A 22,576-nucleotide genomic window follows, 5' to 3' on the forward strand; every position below is an offset into this window, starting at 1 on the left:
AAAGCAAAGCCTCTGTACCCCCCTCACCTGCTTCCCTTCTCCCATCTGCCCCGACCTTGCTCAGTCCCACCTCCAGGCCTTCGCATGGCAGGGTTGTCCCCCAGGGGCACAAGACCTATGTATGCCTCAAGGCTGCGATGCTGGGTCTCCCTAGTGTCCCTACCCCCAGACCTGACCCTGCCCTGGCACAGACACAGTTGGAACAGACTTGGCCCCCCTGTCTCCCCACATTCTCTGGGCCTGTGAGCCCTTGGTAGACCATCCCACCCTCCTTCTCCTCCTGAGTCCTCAGACCTGGGAGGGGACCTCTGGGCTGTGAACCCTGGGAGCCCGGGGAGGTGTTGAGGAGGTTGATGGGGGCAGATGCAGGAGGTGCTCGGTGGGAGGCTACAGGCAGGGGAGGGGAGGGCTGCTGCTTCCGCCCACTGGTCTGGGGCAGGCTCCAGGGGCTCTGGTTCTGTACTGGGGCAGCAGCGCGGCCGGTCGCCGCTCCAAGCCTCCTGACGATTAAGAAGGGGTCCCGCGTCCCTCCCCAGCTCGCGCGAAGCCCCCGGAGGGGAAGAGGGAGAGGCGGCGCGGCTGTTCCTCGGAGGCGGAGCTGGGCCAGGGGGTCGGGGGAGCCCGGGACTGAGGGGCGGGAGGCTGCGGGGTGGGACCCGGCTGGCGGCGGGCCCGAGTCTGTGGGGCGGGGGCCGCCTCGGGGTGGAGCCGGGGGCCGCGGGGCGGGCCGGGAATGGGGGGGGGCGGGGGCCGCGGGCAGAGGCGCCCAGCAGACGGCGCGCGGGGGTGGCTCAGGTCCAGACTCGGGGCCGGCGCGGACACGGTGGGCTGCTGCTCCGGCCGCTGCGCGCCCATCTTCCTCCGCGCTTTCCAGCTGGTGAGTGGCCGCTCCTGCTCGGGTCCCACGGTCCCAGCGCGCGGGGTGCGGGGAGGGCGGGGTCTTCCGCAGGGGACGGTCAGAGTCGCGGGCTTCTGGGGCCGAAGTTTGCCGCGGCCCGGGAAGGGTAGGGAGCCAGCGTCCTGCGCGCGACCCCGCTGGCCCCTGAGGCCAACCTCGGTGCCCCGCTGGGCGTGTGCGCCCGTAGGGAAGTGGGGGCCGCCACGGGGACCCGATCGCCGGGGACAGGTGCCGCCGGGGCAGGTGCCAGGGAGCGGCTGGAAAGGACCCAGGCGGAGCAGAAGCCTCCGGACCGGGCTCCTGTGCGTGAGCGCGCGCTCCCTTTCCAAAGCCAGCGCCAGGCCCTGGGTGAGCGGCGCCGGCCCATTTCTAAGGCCCGGGAGCCTGGGGGTGGGGATGTGCTTGCGAGTTCCCGAGTGTATGTTAAGGGTGTGTGAGCGCGGCCCTGTCCCCTTTGGCCCGGGAGGATGGGGCCCCCTCGCCCTTTCTCTGTCCTGGAGAGATGGGGAGGAGAAAAGACCAGCCAGCGGCGCCCAGAGTTGCACCTGGGAACCTTCTGTGTTGGGGATTAGCTGCTCCCCTGGATCCAGAGCTTTGCTAGAGAACTTGGGCACCCCCCCACCCCCCACCCCTGCCCCGGCCAAGTTTCCATTTTGCCCCAGCCGCTCCCAGTCGTTCTGAAGCCCGAGGCATGGCATGGGGGTGATGGAGTGCTAAACTGAGGTCCCAGGCCGCAGACCTGGGGAGAAGATGCCCAGGAGCCCTGGGGTCTCCCATCTTAGAAAAGAAATGGTGTTTTGTTGAGGCCAGGCTGTGGGCTTCTGGCTCGGCAGGGCAGGGGCCTTCCTCCTCCGGAAGCTCGGAGACCCAGAGAGCATGACGTTTGAAGCAGAAAGTCCTCGCACGCATGGCATCCTGTCCTTTGGCTGTCCTTTGCGTGGGGGTGAGGGTTGGGGCAGAAACGGCAGGGCCTTTGAAACAACCAGGAGGCCCCTGTGGAGCCAGCGTCCACCCTGGGCACACGCCTGAGCTGTAGGGCCTGTGTCGGGAGCACAGCCGTGCGCAGCCGCACACCTCCAGTCCGGGTGTGGGCCTGGACCCTGGAGAGCACGGCCAGCGGTGGCCTGTGCAGGGACTGGGAGGAGCTGGCAGGCGGCCCAGAGTCTCCCCTGAGTGCGTGGCACTGGCAGGGGGTGCTGGGGAGGGGCATGAACCCCAGCCCTTTGATTAGGGCGATGTGGTCAGGAGAGGAGGCTGGGGCTCAGGACGTCACGTCATTCTGTGTCGAGAACAGGTGGGGCTGGCGGGCTGTGCCCGGGAAGGCTGTGGCGTGCATGCATGTGTGCACGGCTCATTCTCCTTGCGTGGCAGGGTCCCCCATCACAGCGCAGGCCCTTCGCGCTTGGGCACCCCCTCCCTCCAGAGCTTTGCCTCTCCTGCGGTTGCTTCACTCCCCTCCCCCACCACACTCGTCTGGGCCTGGCCAGGCTCCTCTGCCCACCCAGGCCCTGACCCCTCAGGCCCGGGTTTGTGGGGCTGTCCTCCGTGGGGCTGGCCAAGAGCTCCAGGTCCCAATCCCCCACTTCTGCTGGGCAGGGCTGGGGTCTCAGGAGGCAGGGAGAGGCAGGATCTCTGCCCTCAGGCGCCTGTCTCTTCCTCCAGATCTGTAAAAGTGAGGAAGTTCTGGGCTCCGGGATCCAAGCCCGGATGGGAGCTACTGTCTGCCGCCCGGCGATGGGGTGCATGAGGGGCTGGGCCATGGGCTGGCGCAGGGCGACCTCTGGGCAGAGACGGCCTCTCCCGTGCCCGGGGTTAGCTCCGCAAACACCTGAAGGGCTGTGTGGTGAGGCAGGAGATGGGGGTGCTGGGGAGGGGGCTTCGTTTCTGCTCGTCCTTGTCCCCTGAAAACTCGCTGCTACAGTCTCCGTTCTGTACTGTGACTCGCAGCCCTACCGCGCGCTTCCTTCTCTGAGGGAGTTCTGCTGCCTCTTCCTGCAGGTGGAGCCTCTGAGAATTCTTTTTGCATTTCTAAGATTTATGTATTTATTTGAGAGAGAGAGAGAACCTGAGCAGTGGGAGGGGCAGAGGGAGAGGGAGAGAGACTGTCAGGGGACTCCCCACTGAGGGCTCGATCCCAGGACCCTGAGACTATGACCCGAGCTGCTGGAGAACTGAGCCGCCAGGCGCCCCTGCGTGGGTAGTTCTTTAATTCTTCCTGGCCTTTGCTAGCCGTGACCCAGTCCTGCTTCAGGTGCTGGGAGGAGGAAGCCCCAAGCCCGATGCTTCCTTTGGTTCCCATTTTTTGGGTGCTGTGAGGGGCGTCCCGGGACCCCTCTGGTGAGGCTGCGGTAAGGACTTGGGCTGACACAGTGTCCGTGACACTCAAGTGCTTTCGGGCTGAGCTGATTTTCAGGTTCTGGTGGCCAGAGGGCACGGGGATGCAGATGCTCCTTCCTGACGGGGTCCCAGAGCCCCCAGCACAGTGGCGGGGCCCTCAGGGTGGGTTGGGGGAGTGGGGGTGGGACCTGCATTTTGGAAGATCAGTGCAGGCTCTGCTACTGAAGCGTGAGCGTCCTCTCTGTCCTGAATTTCAAGAACCATAAGGCGTGGGGGGGGCAAGCAGGAGGCCAGGCACCAGCTGGTGAGCGGCCTGGGCCTTCCGGGGCCACTCTCTGTGGGGAGGACACACGGCTTGGAGGCCCTGCTGAGTATCCCCCCCCTCAGGCGCAGGCTTGTGATGGGATGGATGCCCTGGGAGGGGACAGACAGACTTGCCTGAGCACATGGCGGCAACACTGGGGTCTGTCCATTGGGCAGCTGGGTCTCTGTGCACCCTGCCCGGTGTGTCCACGGCCCTATGTCAGCCCTCCTCCCCCCTTCCTGGCCTGCTAGTGCCCTCCGACCTCCGTCCCCTTCCTGGAAGGCCACCAAGCAGGAACACCCATAGTCCCAGGGATGCCCCCTGTGGTCCAAAACCGTGGGCGCAGAGGACGCAGGGCATGGTCAGGGAGGCCGAAGTTGGACAGCAGACACCTCAGACGGGAGGGGACAGGGGGCCCATGGTCTTCCCAGCAGCTGCCTGGCCCCCTCCTCTTTGCTCTGAGGGCGTCCCTGTGAGGGGATGGGCCCGGCCCATGGGTCCCACCTGCCCACTGGGGTCTCAGACTCCGACTGAAGCCTTCTTAGCCGCAGTGACGGTGCCGCACGTCCTTCCAGACGTGTACTGACCACTCGAGACCGTGTCGGTTACAGACCCTCATCCTGTGCAGGGCAAGCAGTGGGGAGTCTAGTGACTGGCCAGACCCCGGCAACACCCGATGGGCATTAAGAACAAAGTGGGGACAGAAGGCGGGGGCTTGGCTGGCCCTGGTTCTCCTCAGAGACTGCCTGCGTCTCAGGAGACGATGCCTGTCACCTCCTGGCCTCGGTGGCGGGGGGGCTGGTCTGGAGCTGCCCATCCCCCACGCGCCTGTGGGGCAGGAAGGCTGTGGCCTGCAGGAGAGCAGCGCAGAGCAGACACGTGTCCTGCCCTTGAGCCGCTCCCAGTCCCCACGGCCCGCTGTCTCCCAGGATGGACCCCAGCCTCTGCAGGGCACACTTGGAATGTCCGTGGCCAGAGGCCTGGAAACAGCTGCCGCTGCCCCTTCGGGGCCATACACGGGAGCTGGCCGTGCCACGGATGCACCCCCGGCCACTGTTTAGGGGGCTGGTCGGAGCCCCGCAGGCAGCTGGGGTGGGGCCAGGCCCAGGCGCTCCTGTGGGGGTCAGGGCATTTGTGAAGTCCACAAAGGCCCACCCCACTGGGCTTTGTCTGTCCCTCACTGCAGTGAGGAGCAGTGTGGCGCCTGGAGACCCATCTGGCCTACTTGCTCATGGTTCCAGCTCACCCAGCCTGTGGGAGGGACCTGGAGGGGGGCTTGCTCGGAGAGGCTCTCCTCTGGGACTCGGCAGGTGGCCCCCACACAACCCATGCAGCTGAGTTGGCTCTGGGTCGGGGACTGGCTGTCCCCAGGCCGGTGGCATGCTGGCGCACAGTGGGGCCATAGGGGAATGGTGGAGTGCGGCCAGGAGCCCTGCCAGGATGCTGTCCCCTCGCTGCCGCCATCGTGCCAGGGTGTGGCCCGTCCCCTCCGACCCTTGCTGGACATGCCATGTCTTGCATGGGTGGGAAGGTGCTGGGTGCGGTGGGTCTCGCTGTGTGTGCTCCCGGGTACAGTCTGGTTTCTCCCAGTGATGGGCCAGGGCTGCAGAATGGCTGAAGGAACGTACGGACGCGTGTGCGCCTGCTGGGGCCAGGACTGCACTCAGAGCCGGTAGGTCGCCCCTGCGGATTAAACATCATGTTCCTGGGGTGTCCAGCAGGCTCAGCGAGGGGGGCATGCCACTGTTGACCTCAGGGTCGTGAGCCCCGCGCTGGGCGTGAGGACTACCAACAAAAGAGAAAGCAAGGCCTTAAAAACCATCGAGCTCCAAGGAGGTCTGTGAGTGCCTCTGCTGGTCCTCTGTTGGCTGTGCCCGCAGGGCTGGAGAGCGGGAATGGCCACAGTCCATGGAGTGAGGGGAGAGCCCAGCAGACGGGGAGGGTGCTGACCGGAGCTCCACGGGGCCTCAGCGCCCACTCCTGCCGAGAGTGTCCCAGAGCCGCAAGCCTTGGCCTCACGCGTCCTGCCCCAGGTTTGTGGCTGGGCCTGCAACCCCGTGAGTTAGAGCAGCCCGGCGTTCCCACTCTGGGGATGAGGGAATCCAGGTTGGGGGGTGGTGCTTGTCCAAAGACGGCCTTTCCAAGCAGAAGGGACACCCCCAAGGTGAGACTTGAGGGCCAGTTGGATGCGTTTGGAGATTTCTGTTGGAAGACCCAAGACCATTGCCGGCGCCGGGTGGTGGTGATCAGACGGGAGACGCAGGCGGGGGTTCTGTCGCCTCAGGCACCCGCGCTGCCCCGAGGTCGCTGCCCTGGAGCGGCAGGTGTTTGACTTCCTGGGCTGTCAGTAGGCGCCCATCCTGGCCACCTTTGTCCACATCGTTGTGGTCATCCTGGGGCTCTTTGGGACCATCCAGCACTGGCCTCGCTATGTCGTGGTGGTGAGTTTGTCGTGCTCCTGCAGACCCCCATGGGCAGGGGGGCAGGATGTCCAGTGGGAGGGCTCTGGCGGCATCGTGCCCTAGAAGCCACAGGAACATCCCGGAGAGTCTGGGATTCGGCCGCCGCAGCCTGAGCCCTGTCTGGGGCAGGCTCGGGGAAGTCACCTCCAAACAGAGCGTGCAGGCTGCAGACTCGGGGAGCAGAGTCGCCCCTGCTAGTCCCCTCCCAGGGTGCTCTGGAAAGGCAGGTTGGCGCCTACAAAAGACCTGAGTTCACTTTCCCCACCCCACCCCGTCTCAACTTTCCAGCTGTGTGGGCCGCCGTCTGGGTTACCTGGAACGTCTTCATTATCTGCTTCTTCCTGGAGGTTGGGGACTGTCGAAGGTGGGTACGTCGAGGGCTTGTGGCTGGGCCCCTGAGCGTTATACACGGCTGCTTGTGGGTCACTGTCTCTCCCGTGGCCGGTTCGTGGCCCTGGCCCTGGCCCTGGCTCCCAGGACAGCCCCGGGCCACAGAAGGGACTCATAAAGGTTGGGGGAAGACCTGTGATTTGATGGGTAGACGGGGGCTGTGGGCAGTTCGGGCCGTGGACGTGGAGGAGGGCCGGGGAGCAAAGAGGTGCGGCGGGGCACCTGGAGGGGCAGGTTCTTTCAGATGCTGGTAGAACCCACTGCCCTCTCCCGGGCAGGCGGGCGCCCCCCAAGCCGCGGTCTGCCAGAGTGGCGGTTTTATCTCACCCGAAGCTGAGAGCCAGGGGTGCGGGGCAGACTGGCCGTTGCTTTGTGGGGCCGCAGCTGGGGCAGCAGAGCGGGGAAGACAGACGTTAGTTCCAAACCTAAAATGACAGTGGTGACCAAGGACAGGAAGGAGGGGCCGAGAGCGCTGTGCGAACACACCCTCAGGGTCTGGCCTGGCAGGGAGGCCTTCCTGGAGGAGGGGTGTAAGCCGGGTAGGGGCCGGGCAAGCGATGGGAGGCCTTCTTGCAGGGGAGTGGCGAGCGGGCCTTGGGGTCCCTGCCGCCCTTGGCTGGAGGGCAGGGCACCCCTACACCTTCACAGGGGCCCACACTGGGCTGTGAGGGTGGGTGGGCCGTGTCCCTGCTGCTCACCTGGTCCCACCCTCACCCCCGGAGCAGCGAGCTCCTGACCTTCAACCTCTCCCGCGCTGCTCCTGGTGGCATGAGCATGGCCCGGGCTGCCCGCGTGAGGAGCCACAGGCTGGTCTTGGGCTCCTAGACGGCCTTGGTGCCAGGCATCGGCTGTGCCCTGGGGGCATGGCTACGCTGAGGCCCTGCACGGGGCCCTGCAGTGGGGGGGTCAGGGCAGGAGAGGAAGCGGGGAAAGGGGTGGGAGAGGGGCTTACAGGTAAGGAGTCACCCCCACCCCCATCTGTCCCTCAGGCCACTGGAGCCTCAGTGTGCTGCTCTGCAAAATAGGTTCAGAACGGGCTCCAGCCCCAGGGTGGGCACGAGGGTGGGAGAAAGACAGAGCCCGAGGCTCTGTTGATGCTGTCGGTGGGTTGGGACCAGAATGAAGGTGTGTCTGTCTGTCCCCTGCCGGCCCTGAAGCCTCCATCACAGCCCCTCCAAGTCACACAGACACCTGACATGAGGGGGCAGAGGCGCAGCTGGGCTGCACCTGCTGTGTTGATAGGGGTTGTGACCCCATGAGTACAACTACAGGATGCCCAGTGCCGTGTGAGTTTCAGATCAGCAAGGACTACGTTTCGGCGTTGCGCGCTCTACGCGGGATTTGTGACGTACACGACATCTGTGGTTCATCGTGTATCTGAAATTCGCATTTAAGTGGGTGTCCTGTATTTTATCTGCAAGCCCTGAAAAGAGAAGTGTTTTAATGCAGGGGCCGGGCGTGGGCAGGAGCATCTCAGGCCTCAGGAGCTGGGCCAGCGCCCGGCCCCCTCTGCCCCTCCAGACTGGGAACGGGGGACTGGGGAAGCTGCTGGGACAGACTCCGGCCATAAACCGGTGGCTTCTCCAAGCCCGTTTCTCTTCTGCGACCCAGACGGGTAGCTCCCCGCACCTTCCCCACCATGGAGGTCTGGGCACTTGGCTTCTGACCCCCATGGAGGGGCTCTGGGACTAGATGGGCAGGAGGGAGGAGGAGCGAAGCCGCAGCTTCGTGAGAAGCGGGGGTCCTCTGCAGGGCGTCCTCCGCCATCTGCATTCAGGCCCGAAGCGCCCAGTCTCCTGAAGCCCGTGAGGGGGCGCCGGGAGCTACTTCTATCCACGCTCGGGAACCCCACTCTGAGGGGAGAGTCTGAACTCAGCGGCAGAGGGCTGCTTGGCGCCCGTGCCTCTGGCAGGCTGCCGTCGGGTGGGGCACATGGTGCGGGCACACGGCGTGGCTGAGGTCCATGTCTCATCCTCCTGTGCCTGCCTCGTGTCCCTAGCGTGTGGACAGGGAACGGAAGCCCAGTGAGAGTGCCGCGCGGGGAGCGTGCTGCTGAAGGGGTCTGCAGGAGCTGGTGGCTGCGCTGTGACCTAGGATCCTGGAACATCACGGCTGGAGACAGTGACCCTGCGGGTCGGGAGTCTAGGAATGGCTTAATCGGCCGGTGCTGGCTTGAGATCACTCACGAAGCCTCCGTTGGTGGAGGCTTTGGTCACCTGAAGGCTGGACCGGGGCTTCAAGCGCTGGTTCCAAGGGCACCCCCAGGGCTGCTTGGGCGTCTTCACCATGGGCGGCTGGTCCTGCAGGGCAAGTGGGCGGAGAGGGACGGGCAGCTGCATTGCCTCTGAGACCCTGTCTTGGATGTCACACTTGGTCATTTCCGGAGGATCTCAGCGTTTGCACAGGTCAGCTCTAGTCAGGGTGGGAGATGGCCCTGCAGGGCATGAGCTCCGGGGAGATCCACCAGGATGGCCCCGCAGCTTCTGCAGGAGCCCAGGCTCTCCCTGCTGTTGGTTCCCTGCAGTGACAAGGCAGACGGGGCCCAGATGCCTCCCTTTCTTCCAACAAGGCCCAGCCTCTCTGGATTGGAGCCCTAGGGAGGCCCTTTCTCCCCATCATCTCCTCCAGAGAGATAAGGACCCATCTGAAGACGAGGAAGGTGGAAGCCCACAGTTTTACTTAAGGCCCGGAAACTGGCAGCAAGATGCTCATACCCAGAAGAGGCCATCGAGGGGTGGGGGTGGGGGGACCCCATTCCAGGAGGGGTCCAGGAAGGGCACCTGCCCCATGCCCTCTTTCAGGGCTTAGGTGGCTGTGGACACAGCTGTCTGGTCAGCAGAGCCCAGACTGGCTTTGACCATGAGCATGTGGCCTCTGTATTCTGGAAAGCATGGCCCCATCACCAGGCCCCTCAGAGCTGGGGCTGGGAAAACCCTGTGGGCTGCAGCCCGTTCTCTCTCAAAGCCTCCAGGAGCGTCCTCTAGAGGCTGCCCCCGGGCCCAGATGGAATGGGTGTCCTTCCTCTAGGTGTCACCTTCGGTGGGCTGTGTACCCTGTGGGTCTGGAGCTTGTCCTGAGCTCACACACCCAGAGGCAGAGCCTGTTACAGGGATGCTGTCTGGCCGAGGGTGCTGCTCAGCAGGGGGTCTCTCAGGGAACTCGTCCTTTTCGGGGGAGGGGGTGTCTTATCCACGGATGCGTGTGTGACACAACGAGACTGGTTGTGAGTAGCAGAGGCAGAGGTTAGGGACCATGGAAGGAGCATGAAGAAACAGACTGTGGACTCTGAGGTGGTCAGACAGCCTGGAGGGCCCTGGAGGAAGGGGAGGTCAGGCTGGCCGTGCAGCCGTGTGCAGGCGTTTCCCTGTGTGGGGAAGGGAGAGGCACTGGGAGGAGCTGGGCCATTGTCTGCGAGGCCCCTGGAGCCGGAGTCCGTGCTGGGCTCCTCCCTGAAAGGGACACCAGCTGCTCCATGCGTGGCCAGGCCACGCCAGCTGGGCCGGTGGTTTCTGGCTTTTCAACGCTTTAGTCTCCCAGGGACACCATAACAAAGTACTGTGACAGGCCGCTGGAAACATTTGTTTTTCTCCGTTCTGGAGGCAGGACTCCAAAATCAAGGTTCCGTAGGGTCGGTTCCTGCCAGGGGCTCGGGTGGAGGGTCTGTCCCAGCTTCCGGTGTCGGACGTCCCCACCGGCAGACGTGGCTCTGTCTTCACACAGCCTTCTTTCTTGTGTTTTGTGTGTCAGATCTCATCACTTTTCCTTAAATCTCAGCATCTGGGGTGGCCTCATCTTAATTTTGTCGTCTCTTCAAAGAGTGCTTCCAAATAGGACCGTATTCATAGGTCCTGGGGTGAGGACTTGATCATGTATTTCTGAGGCTACAATTCAACCCACGACAGCAACTAAACAATTCCTCGGGGTTACACAGATGGCTTCTGGCTCCTGGAGGACACGTGTGGCAAAGCGCTGCCCCCTTGGAGACCAACCCAGGCCCCTTTCCGAAGCTGTGTGTCATGCAGGCTGTGCGGGTGGTGCAGGGCCGGGTTAGGCCTGGGACAGGCCCAGCCGCAGGCTTTGCTGGCCCTGGGGAGGCCGGGCAAGGAACCTCCTGACCTGATTGTCCAACGGAACCCACTCGCTCTTGTCCTGCCTCGCTTCCACCATAGGACCCAAGGCCTACCAGCAAGGAGCCAGGTGGCTTTGCCCCAGGACCTTGGAGTTTGTGTCCAGGTGAGCCTTGAACCTCACAATGGAGTCCAGTCTGGCTAGTGCTTCTCCAGCCCTGGGCAGTACTGAGGCCCTGGGTCCGGTGGGCGCCGCCTTTGTGAGCCACTTGAGCCCCGTGTCTCAGCTTCCTGTTCTGTGGCCTGGGAAGCAGTGGGGGAGGACCTGTTGGGGGAGGTCAGGTCAAGGCTCTGGTGAATGTGCTTGCAGGAGGAGCTCAGTCCGTGTTGGCCAGTGGCTCCATGAGCACCGCAAAGGACACACAGAGCAGCCCGGGTGTGTCCGCCACGTCCCTGGAGGGAACTGGTCAGATCTGGAGGCTCCTGACTTTGCTTGGTGTAAGCAGTGGCGTCGACATCCATGTGTCCGGGGGGTTCACAGGACAGAGGTTCGGCATCCGGCAGCTGACTCTGGAAATTGAATTCTGAATCTTGGGCAATGCTTGGCTGCTCGTGGTGGTCCACGTGCCGTGTTTTGGCAGCGTAGGTGGCCTGCACACTTCCGGCGTTCCCTCCTCTCTGGTTTTTATAGGCCCAACGGACGATGAGACTGGGGCGTTTGGGGTGCTGTCCCCACGGCCAGAAGCCAGAGCTGCCCTTCCCTCTGGTGCTGCAGACCTCACTCACTGACACAAAGTGAGGGTCATGGTTACCTGAAAATGCGTGGGAACCCAGGTGGCTTCCTCAAAAGGAGAAAGAACCGGCTTGGCAAGGACACTCCTCCATACATTTGCAGAATTTTTAAAAAGGCAACGCCAAGGAAACTGGGGAAGAACAAATGAAGATTCCTGGTGGGAGTTTCCAACATGCTGCTGCTGGTGGGAGGAGGGTTCCGTGTGGCGGTGGGAGAGACGGATCCATTGGGTTGCAGGGATGGACTTTCTTTCATGAAATGCGAGATTCTAAAGACTGGTTCGCTGGTACGTGCTTTGCCCCCCAGGAGCCAGCCCTCTGACGATTGTTCTGGAGGGCTTGGAGGGCGAGCCCTCAGCTGGCTGGCCTGTGGTCTGCCTGGTGAGGAGAGAACCTGCCATGGAGGCAGAAAGCCTAGTGTTGGTAGAGCGGGGTCTGCAGGTACCATGGGCTTCTGGGAGCTTCGGGGAACAGCTGGGAGTGGTGCGCAGGGGACAGACAGGAGGTGGGAAAGCAGAGGTGGGGTCATGGGGTGTCCTTCTCCAGGACCCTGTGGAGGAAGAGAGGGGGGATGGGTGGGTGGGAGGAGGCTTCAGCACCACGGCCAGCTCCAGCCGGCCCTTCCTGGGAGGGCCACCAGGTTCCCATAAGAGTTCCAGAGGACTGGGACGCCTGGGTGGCTCAGTTGGTTGGGCGGCTGCCTTCGGCTCGGGTCGTGATCCCGGCGTCCTGGGATCGAGTCCCGCGTCGGGCTCCTTGCTCATCAGGGAGCCTGCTTCTCTCTCTGCCTCTGCCTGACATTCTGTCTGCCTGTGCTCGCTCTCTCTCCCTCTCTCTCTCTGACAAATAAATAAATAAAATCTTTAAAAAAAAAAAAAAAAGAGTTCCAGAGGACTCCTCAAGCTTCCCTCTTGAGGGGGAGGAGACCGGCTTGTGGCATCGAGGGGGGACTGTTGGGCCTGATCTGTGCGTGAAGATACCATGACCCAGAGCTTACGTAAACCTCTCAGGCCTCACCCTCGCAGGTGGAGGGTCGGCCGTCCCCGGGGAGGCAGCTGGAAATGCTGTCCTTCCCCTTGCTTCCAAGACCGTGCTGCTGGCCACCTTCCTGTCCACCCCATGCCATTTCTTACCCTACCCTGGGTTGTGCTAGTCTCACAGACAGACCCCCACCACCCTCTCTCAGAAGATCTGCTGTGCCGTCTCTCCATAGCAGGCCCCCCGTGAAGCACCTTTTCTCTTTGTCCCCCCGACCAGTCAGGATCCTTGCAAGACCGAGGTGGTGCCCTTTGGTTGGGTTAATGCCCAGGGGCTGGCGAAGGGGCTGTTCTAAATCTGGGTGCCACGTGAGGGACAACACAGCGTATCCCACTCCCCTGGGGTGTGTAGGCACGGAGCCGTTGCCCTCTGGCCCGCAGGGGTGTGGGGAGGAGTTATATCCAGGCAGAGCTCATTGGAGCTATCCCCCTGCCCCTGGGATGCAGAGCTGCAGAGAAGGGACAGAGGGGTCCACACTTTGTTTCTCTCCTTTCTTCTCCTGCTGGGCTCCCCATTGGCCGACCCAAGCAGGAGGACGCTGGAGCATGGACACCATCCACACCACAAGGGGTGGGGAATGTGGAGCAGGGTCAGGTGCAGCACCCCCAAGCCACCGCCATCAGACTCCTGCTCCAAGCTGCATCCTTGGGGTGGAGACCATGGCTTGGTATGGGAGATGCTCGGATGCCCGACAGCATGACCTCACCATCCTCAGCGGCCTCGCGGCTTCCCAGCATCTGTGGAGGAGGCTGGTTTTGCTTCCCTGGGCAGAGCCTCCCAGGTGAGCTGGGGCTGCTAGCCTCTCCCAAGGCCCTGTGAGCACACAGGGCCGTGGGCATTTCCTGGGAACCTCTGGCCCTGTGGCGCTGGGTTGCATGTTAGAAACAAGCCGTCCTGCTCAGGGCCCACCACGGGCTCTGGCTGCGAGTCAGGGCCGGTCCCCTCATTCCCATAAGGAGGATGCAGCTCCCCGACGGCGTGAATGCCACCCTCGGGAGGTGTTAGCCCTTGGTTACATCTCCTGGGCCGCATGAGTGCAGAGAGACCAGACCACAGGCAGTGCCAGCCCCTCCGTCTCGGCTGGAGCCCCTTCTCCCACAGTGGTCCTGGTGTCTCACTGTCCGTGGGGCACCTAATGCCCACCTGCCCTCTACCCTGAAGTCTGAGTGTCCTCCCGCGGGCCTGGCTGGGGAGCCTCTGCCCAGTCAAGCCCCTGACTCCTTCAGGACAGCAGCCAGCCCTGTCCACTCTGTCCAGAACTGCCCGCCAGGCTGGGTCCATGGCACCGGCAGCCGAGCCATCCGGCCTGGCTGGCTCCAACTTCTGCAGCCGCGTCTGTGCGTGGGCACCCCCTCCCCGAGGAGAAAGCTGGTGGTTGGTTATGGCAAGAGGACCCCACAGTGATGGCCGGGCTGGAACTGGGGCGAGGGGTTCGGTCTGGGGGGTCCATCAGCTGTGGTCGTGTCTCTGAAGGCTTCTCTCTCACCTCAGCCTCCTGTTAAAGCAGGTGGTCACCTTCCGGACTCAACCACTGGCCAGTCCTTACCCCGCTCATACCCCCGCAAGGAAGTCAGATGCCACTTGGAACATTGAAGCTGAGGAAGTCCCACAGACACGCTCTCCTTGTGCATTTTACAGACGAGGAAACCGAGGCTTGGCAGGGGCTGTGGCCTCATGGTCGGGACACCCTGGGGCTTCTGTCCCCCGTGCCTCGAGCTTGCCTTGTCCTCATCCCGGCCTCTCGGTGTCTTTCAGCCCCTGGCCTTCGTCTACACCTGCTACATGGTCGGCGTTTTCACCGAGGAGGACAGCTGTAAGTGTGTGGCCCCCGGGTGCCCACAACAGCCTCTTGGTGACCTGGCCTGGACCGTCCAGGCTGTGGGCAGGGAGCAGAAGGTTGGACACAGAGGTGGTGACTCTGCGTTCTCCTGGACTTCTGCTGGCAAAGCCTGAGATCTTGCCTCTTAGGTGGATCCCCCTGCCCTCGGGGCTCTGTGTCTGAGCAGAGGGGAGGATGGCCCAGCCACCTAAGAACAGATGAGAGGGTCCCCGGGCTTTGGGCACCAGGGCTCAGCTCACACCCAAGCCCCCAGGTCCAAGGGCTCCCAGACTGCAGGGCAGGTCACACCACAGCCTCCACAGCAGCCGCAGGCAGAGGTTCAGCCCTCAGACCCGCAGAGGGGTGGGCCACTCTGTCTCCCGCAGCCTGAGAGACCGGGCCCTACTGGCTGTGGGGGCCCCGTCAGGCCTCAGTGCCAGCCGGTCCCGTCTGAGCAGCACTTTTGCTTTCTGCTCACAGAGGGGGACCCCCTTGACCTTCCTCTGATTTGCAACATCTCAGGCACGCTTACCAGGCCTGACTACCCCTGGCTCGGACACGATTCCCTGGAAAGACTCTGCAGAAGACAAGGCTGGGGTGGGTTGGGCCTGGGTGCACCTGGGGGCCACTGCTCCCGTGGGCAGAGCCCTCTCTGGGGCCCGAATGGCTTCCTATACTGGGAGACCAGACTGGCTCTGGACCAGGTCCCCCAGCTCTCACGCCGCGTGACCCCCAAACCGTCACTCAGACCACTGCCGGCTGGGAGAAAACTAAGGGGAATTCACATATTGGTTACATTAAAACGTTCTGGCATGGGAGTCAGCCCTGCGGTTCAGAAATGCATCACCTCTGCCCAGCAAGCCCAGCCATGCGCCAGCTGCACAGACACAGCTTCAAGGGGCAGGTGGCTGATGTTCATAGACGTGACGGGGGGCAGTGGTTGGGCCACAGTGAGGTGCCACGCAGCCCTGCGGACCCAGACCGGCCCCGCAGGCTGCCTCCCCCTGCTGAGCTCGTCAGTGTCCACCGGAGCGTTCTGCTTGGGGAGTCACACTGTCCATCCTCCAGAGGGACGTGGCCAGGCCTGGGCCGGGCCTGGGGTGGGCCTGGGGCGGTGCCTGCCCTCCCCTTGGGGCCCCCCAGGCTCGCCCTGCCTCTGCCATCAGCACACAGAGGTTTGTGGTTGGGCGTGCTCTCTGTTCTGCCATCTTTTCCATTGTTTGGGTCTTATTTTCTTTCAGTGGATTTCATTGGTGGATCTGACCCACTTCCTCTCCACCACGTCAAGGAGAAGCCTTCCAGCCTCTTGTTCGAGCAGGCGCACTAGTAAGCTTGGCCAGCAGAGCCCGCCCCTGGCTGGGCCTGGCCAGTTGGTTTAGCATAGCTGCGAGGCTTCTCTCCTTGTGGAAGCCTCACCAGGCATCCGTCTGCCTATCTGTCCGTCTGTCTATCGTCCGTCCGTCCACCTATTCCTTGCTCCCCGAGATCAGCTCCGTGCCGGCTCTGCTGGGTGTGGAAGAGCCGAGGCTCTGGGGCGTGGCCCCCGCCCGCTGGAGCTGCAAGCCCGGCAGAGTCCACGGACTTGGGTCTAAGATGGTTTTGTGCTGGGGCTGCTGGAGAGACCTCCTCGCAGGAGGGCGACGTCTTCTCGAAGGGTCTTACTGCGGCAGGAAGTTTGGGGTGTTGGTTTCTTTGGAGAATCAGACTTCTTTCCTCTTAAAAAGCAGTGTCCAGGACCCTGCATGCCCCCAGGCTCAGGATGGGGGTAACTGGGCGCTGCCCACTTCCTCTCAAGCAGCCCTTGCCAGGTCCCACATACAATCCTGAAACTTGGGGTCCAAGAACTGGGGTCCTTGTCATCGTGGAGCTGCGCTTCGCTTCCCCTTCTCCCATCCCACCGAGGCCCTCAGACACGATCCTGCCCTCGAGGCAACCCCTGTGGCCCTCCCCTAGGGTCCCCCGCCCTCTCGGCAGCCACACCCTTTCCGTCCTACAGGTGAAAGCCCATCTCAGCCAAGGGCCGTCAGGGGTGGCAAGCGTCCCATCTCTGTAACAGGAGAGCCCTCGCTCAGGCCACCCAGCCTGGGCAGAGGATGAGAGCAGACTGCCCCGGGCATCCCCAAAGTGCCCCCACGTAGAAAGTAGGACACTGCCCCGTAGACCTCCTTCCCCGAGAGGCAGGATTTGGTGGACATTTACAAGCTCAGTCTCAGAAGTGACCTGAGGCTAGGTGGCTTTAGAAGTCATCACAACGCTGAGAAGAACAGAATGAGGGAGAGGAGAGGGGACGGAAGGGGCCCCGCCAGGCACGAGGAGGCATGTGGGGGGACATGCCGGGAGATGTCTGGCCGCCGCCCTGCTGGTGAGCGGGTGGGGTGGGGCTGGCACATCTGGAAGAGAGGCTGCTGAGCGCGGTCCAGGGAAAACCCACCACTTTACTGTGAATCTCCAAAAGCACCCGAGCATCAGAAAACCCAGCTTTAGACCCAACCCCTTCGCCATGACGTCTGCAGCTCCCTTCTACCCTGGTCTGCGGCTGGGGACTGGGGCGGCTGGGGACTGGGGATGGCCCGTTCTGGTTGCCAGCTCAGCTGTCCTCAGCAGGCCTGCCCTGTGGCCCGAGGGATAGGCGGAGATGGGCAGGGCACCGGCGTGGCAGCCAGCACCTGAAGCACCTGGGAGAGGAGGAAGGACGAATGGGCTATGCCCTGTTGGCTTGTCCATGGACCAGGGACCTCAGCCTGCAGGCCCTCCCTCCCCAGCCACTGGAGCCTCCCCGCAGGTGCTAGGAGAGATGGGGGAGGGGCACAGAATCCCTTGACAACCAGGAGGCCAAGCTTTCTGCCAGCTGTAAAAATCAAAGGTTCACGCTCCCCTCCCACACCCGTCACGCACTCCCGCCTGGGCACCCCTCCTCACGGCAGTGCACCGCTGGAGCTCCTTCCCCTGGGCCCAGCTGCGGCCCACACACCCAGCTGGACAGGCGGCCTTATCCCCCCCAATCACTGGGGACATCGAGGCAGAGCTGGGCCTGGCTGGTACGGTTAAGGTGCCCCAGCAGAGCGGTGGTGGCCAGCCAGGGTGCTGTATTGAGGACCCAGGGCAAGGATCTGAGCGTCAGGGGAAGGTAGTGGGCTGATTGGCCACACCTGCCAGGGCCGGGGAGCTGGATGAAATCCGACGTGCTCCCTCCCGCCATCCAGCCAGGCTGGCCCTCCCTGGAGTTAAGATCATGTGAGATAAGGTGCCCCGGTGGCGGGGGGGGGGGTCACCATCCAGGCCCGTCCAGACATCTGTGAGGCCCACACGGGGAAGGACGTGCCCAAGGCGGGCCAGGCTGGGCTCTGCCAGTAGGCAGCGGCGTGGCCACTCACCTGGTCTAGGACAGGAAGGTGCGCACGCAGCTGCGGATGGGGGCCCTGCAGACGGGGCACAGCTGCAGGGCGGGTGCACATTCGGCACAGACCCCTGGCCGCAGGGCACGAAGACAGTGCCCACGGCACGGTCCAGGCAGACTTTGCAGGTTCTCTCCTCCTGTAGGCGCCGCAGCTCCTCTCCCACATCCCCGGCTCCTGGGGTTCGAGAACCCAGTGGTGCCCTCTGGGCCTGCGCTCCCCCGTGCCCCGGAGGACCCCGTGTCCACCCCAGACCTCTGCCATCTGTCCTGGGCCAATGGAGGAGGGCCCCCTCCCCCAGGAGGCAGGGCAGCTGGCCCTCCCCCCAGGTGGGCCCCACACTTACCTGGCTCCCTGGCACCCTCTGACTGGGCTTCTCTTCTGGGCGTGGGCAGCTCGGGACCAGTGTGGACAGGAGCTGTAGGTGGTGAGGAACGGAACAGAGGCTCCCCAGGGGATGTGAAACCCCACCCAGAGGCTCTGGCAGGAGCCCGCCCAGCCCCACAGCCCTCCTCCTGCCCACCCCCCGCCATGCCGTAAACCCCAGAGCCCACGCCACGTGTCCCTGCAGACCCTGCACTGTGGCTGTGGGAGCATGTACCCGGCCCTGGGGGCTGCGCCCAGAAGGGATGAGCAGGGAGAGGCTGGGGCGGGGATGTACCTTTGGTCCCCGGCCCCCTGGCCCCATCGTCTTTCTGGAGCAGGTCTGCCACCAGCCAGGATGCGGAGAGGTCAGCCGGCCCTGCCCAGCCATACTTCCACTGCAGCAGGTTCCTCATGCAGCCCGGCCCAAAGCCCGTGCCCAGCGCGGCCTGCACTGCTGGCCCCCGCACCGTGCGGACCGCTCCTGGCTGTCCCCGGCACCTGCAAGACAGGGAGAGGGGCGCTGGACCGAGGAGAGGAGGGCTGGGGTCAGGGGGCGGTGCTCAGGGTCATGGCAGAGGCGGTGGCTTGCTACTGTGGCTGCTCCCCAGGGGCCTTTGAGGCGATTGCAGCCGCGTTATCTATGTTCCAGGGAGGGACGTTCCCCATGATTCAGACGCACCATGACACGGAAAAGACAGTCAAAACTCATTGCCGAGGCCACTGGGGACAGAACCCTGCCAGGGGCTGGGTGCTGCTCCTAGAGCATCATGTAGCCCGGCTCAGTTCCCGACGGTTGGCACTGTCCCCGTCTCAGGGCTCGGGGCGATGAGGCTCAGGGCAGAAGTCACTTGCAACAGACTTAGAAGAGCCGGGGTCTGAACCCCGGAGCCCCTCGGGCCCTCACCCTGCAGTTCTTGGCTCAGTGTAGACAGCAGCCGCTGCCCCCTGTGGGCTCACAGCTACAGCCACCGCGGGGGGGCAGGGGGGCACCTGGTACACCTGCATCTCCTCTCCACGCTCCCAGTGCCGGCCCTGGGGTTGGCGATGCTCACGGTGGGTTGCTCAGTGGTAGCAGGGGACTGCTTCCTCTCCCCTGCAGCCCCAGACACAGTGCCCCCGCACGCAGCCCCCTGCACCCAGAGGGAGCCCAGGTAGGCCCCTGACAGCTGGCCGAGTAGCCTCACTCTCCCTGCACTGCTCGCCTTCACCACGGGGCGGGCCCAAGGCGCCTGGGGAGCAGAGCACGGGGCAGGCACCAAGGCTCACCTGAGGGGATGGCAGGGGCCCGTCTTCTGGCTCTTCCAGTCGGTCCTGAAAGGAGTCAGAGAACATCCGAGGCTAGAGTAGACAGAGGAGTGGGGGGAGGGCGAGGGACCCTTCCCCCAAGTCCCAAGGAGAGGCAGGACTCACCCAGGAGCCGAGCGGGTGGCAACGGGCCTCCTCCACGCTGCAGACAAAGTCCCGTCCCCTCGTCTGGAGCAGGAACTCACACCTGAAGGAAGCGGGTTGGGAGGCCCCGTGGCATGGCTTGGGCTGCAGGAGAGCCCCTCTAGCCAGCCTTGTGCCCCCACAGGGCCCTGCAGCGGGCAGCTGGGGGTCACGGAGGGTGAGGCCCTTGCTGGGAAGGCTGTTTTGGAGACAACTTCTGTGGAGCGTCAGGGAAGGAACAGCAAACATGCTGTCCTCAGATGCCCCCATCCCCAGAATGCGGCACTCCCGCCCCCGCCCCTGGAAGGGGAAGCTGGCCCGTGCCCAGCCCTAGGAGCGGCCTGCAGGGTCCTCACCTGGGGAACCACTCGGCGTGCTCTGTCCAGGGGTCATCCCCTTGCTCCCAGCTCTGCAGACCCCCGCAGCAGAAGAAGCACCTCACTTTGTCTTGCTGGCCTAGGCGGAGCACGGATGCTGGCCCTGCCCACCCCCGATCTCTTGGTACCCACCCACTCAGCCAGGTGTGCCCCCCTAGGGCTGTGGGGGCTCCCAGGTGGCCTTCCCCTATGTGCCAAGGGCTATCTGGGGTCACTTATGAGCCCTGGGGGCACCCAGGTTCTCTGCCCCCTCTTTGCCCTTATTCTTGGATTTCACAAGCACCCCACTTTCTCAGAGGCGAAGTGGGGATAGTAGTGCCTGGGCAGTGGTGCAGACTTTCATTCAGGGGAATGGAAGGTCTGCAGGCAGACAGTTAGGGGCGGGGGCACGGCCTGGATGGATGTCCCAGTGAGGGAGAGGAGAGCGTGCCAGGTGCCTCCTGTCTCTGCCCCCGCAGCCCTCACCCTGGGGATGCACAGGGTCCACGGGTTGGGGGTGCTACAGGCCTGACCCTGGACCCCAGGGCCCCGTGGACGCCCCACACGCTTTCCAGCCAAACTCCCCCTGTGCACCGGCCACCCAAGGGGAGACTTTGAGGCAGGGGACGAGTGTGGAAAGGCCACGGGACCCCTGCCCCCTCTGTGTCAGGCCCAGCCCCGCCCTGCTATAGGGGGAGGGGCTCCAGGCCCCAGGGTCCCCAGTGGCGCCCCCAGAACTCACCAGTGTAGAAGAAGCCTGCAGCGGCCAGCCACTCAGGCCTCACCATGGCGGTCAGTGGCCATTCACAGAAGGAGGCCAGCCGCAGCTCCTCAGAGCCCATCCCGGGGAAGGCCGGTCTTGCCGCTGGGGTAGCCCTGGCCCCCTCCTCCTCTTCCTCCTGCCCTGAGAGGGGGCGCGGCTGGCCCAGGATCTGCCCATCTATGTGGTCCTGCCCCCCACCCCCGGACAGGGCACCGCTGGTGTCCTGGCCCACAGTGTGGCCACACAGAGAGAGGGGTCCACCGCGCCCCTGTGTGGGACCGCTGCCAGCTGCCCAGCAGCTTGGCTCTGGGCCCCAGCACCAGCACTTGGCCCTGTCCTCCAGCCCCATAGCACAAATCCCAGCCCTGACCAGTTCTGCGGTGGCAGTGGGGCTCACGGAAGCCAGTCCTGGAATGTGCCCAGCCAGCCTGCCTCAGGGCTCCTGATCCCTAGGCCCCGCCTTGGGAGAGCAGTGGCCTTTGCCTACAACAGCTGGGTGACATGGGCAGGCCCAGTCCTGCCCCACTGGATGCACCAGGTGGGGGAGTGGCCAGGGGGCTGCTGCTTTCTGGAAGGGGCCAGTGTGGCAGCAGGACTGTGTAATGGGGCCCCCAGGGGTAGGGGCCTTGCTCCGCTCCACAGGGGTGGGCAGTGACTCTCAGGACAGAGCGGGAGGGGCTGGAGCACGGACACCTCTCCCAAGGCCATAGAGGGCTACTGCTGGCTCCAGGACCTGGGGGAGGAGGGAGGCAGGGAGAAGGGGGAGGCGATGCTGTGGGTCAGCTCCAAGTTCCTGGGCCAGATGCCAGTGCCAGCCTCTGAAGGTGGTAGGTTCCAGGGGCTCTGAACTATGCAGTCAGTGCTCCCCCAGAGGGGAGGGCACCCCCCTCTCTCAGGGATGACACCAGGCTCCCAGGGACAGGGTTGACTAGTGTCTAGTGACGGGCTGGCCCCTGGAGCAGTTTCCCTGGACATTCTGCTCTGAACCCTGGAGCAGAGGGGGCACGAGACATCCACCGGCCGGGCCAGAGCAGAAGGTCTCAGCAGGTCAGTGGACAGCTCTAGCCCTTAAGCCATGAGGATTGGGGACAACCGGGCTTGTGTCCTTCCCGAGGCACTGCAGAAGGGGCTGGCCTGAGCTCACCTATGTCACCTCCCTCAGCCTCAGTGTCCCGGTGGGACTAGGCTGGAGGGTGAAGCCACACAGTGTAGGCTCAGTTTTCCCATTGGAATTGCAGCCCTGGAGGCCACGTGACCCAGACACCAGGGACCTCGGGGGAAGGGTCGCAGTTCTGAACACCTGCACCTGTTGTGTCAGACCCACCAGGCTGCTTGGGTGACCCGACCAGCCGTCCCACCGCCCTCCCTGGTGCCCCCGCTCTGCCTCAGGACCAGCCCACCTCCCTGGGCCTGCCTGGGGCACCTCTGCGTGGCTAGTATGCATGGGCTGCTCCCACCACTGGCCAGGGGTCCCAGGTAACCTGCACTTACCCCAGGCCTAGATCAAAGCCACCGGCCACGTGGGGCAAGCTTCCCTCAGACCTGGTCATGGCCACACAGTCTCCACCAACCAGCTCGAGCCCAGGGGTCCCAGTGCCCCGAAGCCCAACAGTTAGGGGACACAGGGGAGGGCTGTACCCAGGGAAGCTGGAGCTCCCAGGTGGGCAGAACAGGCTCTGATGTGGAAAGGATGCAGAGAAAGCCTGGACGGGGTGTGGGAGTGGCGGCCCTGGTCAACCCCACTCCCGCCGCCCCCACTGCCCCTGCCTAGGAGCCCAGACCTACTCCCTGCTTCCTGGGGCAAACCTGACTCTTCCGCCCCCTCAGGCCCTAAACCCTTTCTCATCCCTAACATGCTTTTCCTGGCAGCTCCCGTCTCCCATCTGCTCACAGGCAGCAGCCCTTTAAAACAAGTTTGTGACGAATAAAGTGAGGAACCAGGCTCGGTACGATCATTGCTGACATTGGGAGGGGGGCAGGGGGGCTGACAGTGGGGGACAGGAGGGGCTAACAATGAGGGGACAGGGGGGCTGACAGTGAGGGGGGAGGAGGGCTGATGGGGGCAGGGGGCTGACAGTGGGCGGTGGGGGCAGGAAGGCAACCCTGCCCTAGGGCCGGTAGCAAAGCCATTGCAGGCAGGGTGGGCCGTAGCGCAGCAAGG

At 64.0% G+C, this 22,576-nt stretch overlaps 2 protein-coding genes across 2 annotated transcripts; one reads left to right on the top strand and one right to left on the bottom strand.

Annotated features, from left to right (window-relative positions):
* The first annotated feature begins 733 nt into the window (after window positions 1–733).
* LOC111141481 (sodium/potassium transporting ATPase interacting 4) lies at window positions 734–15,434 on the top strand. Its single transcript, XM_022494066.1, is given in 8 exon segments — window positions 734–877; window positions 5,843–5,984; window positions 6,290–6,365; window positions 7,114–7,145; window positions 7,148–7,183; window positions 11,558–11,691; window positions 14,044–14,101; window positions 15,349–15,434. Coding segments are annotated over 8 exon segments (708 nt in total).
* Window positions 15,435–17,486: 2,052 nt separating this feature from the next.
* Window positions 17,487–20,764, bottom strand: LOC111141482 (baculoviral IAP repeat containing 7). Its single transcript, XM_022494068.1, is given in 9 exon segments — window positions 17,487–17,575; window positions 17,578–17,679; window positions 17,849–17,920; window positions 18,164–18,366; window positions 18,859–18,998; window positions 19,135–19,206; window positions 19,279–19,360; window positions 19,653–19,752; window positions 20,395–20,764. Coding segments are annotated over 9 exon segments (1,230 nt in total).
* Between the last annotated feature and the right edge of the window lie 1,812 nt (window positions 20,765–22,576).

The sequence above is a fragment of the Enhydra lutris genome, unplaced genomic scaffold (assembly GCF_002288905.1).
Source record: "Enhydra lutris kenyoni isolate GAN:26980312 unplaced genomic scaffold, ASM228890v2 scaffoldscaffold6, whole genome shotgun sequence".
Taxonomy (NCBI): Eukaryota; Metazoa; Chordata; class Mammalia; order Carnivora; family Mustelidae; genus Enhydra; species Enhydra lutris.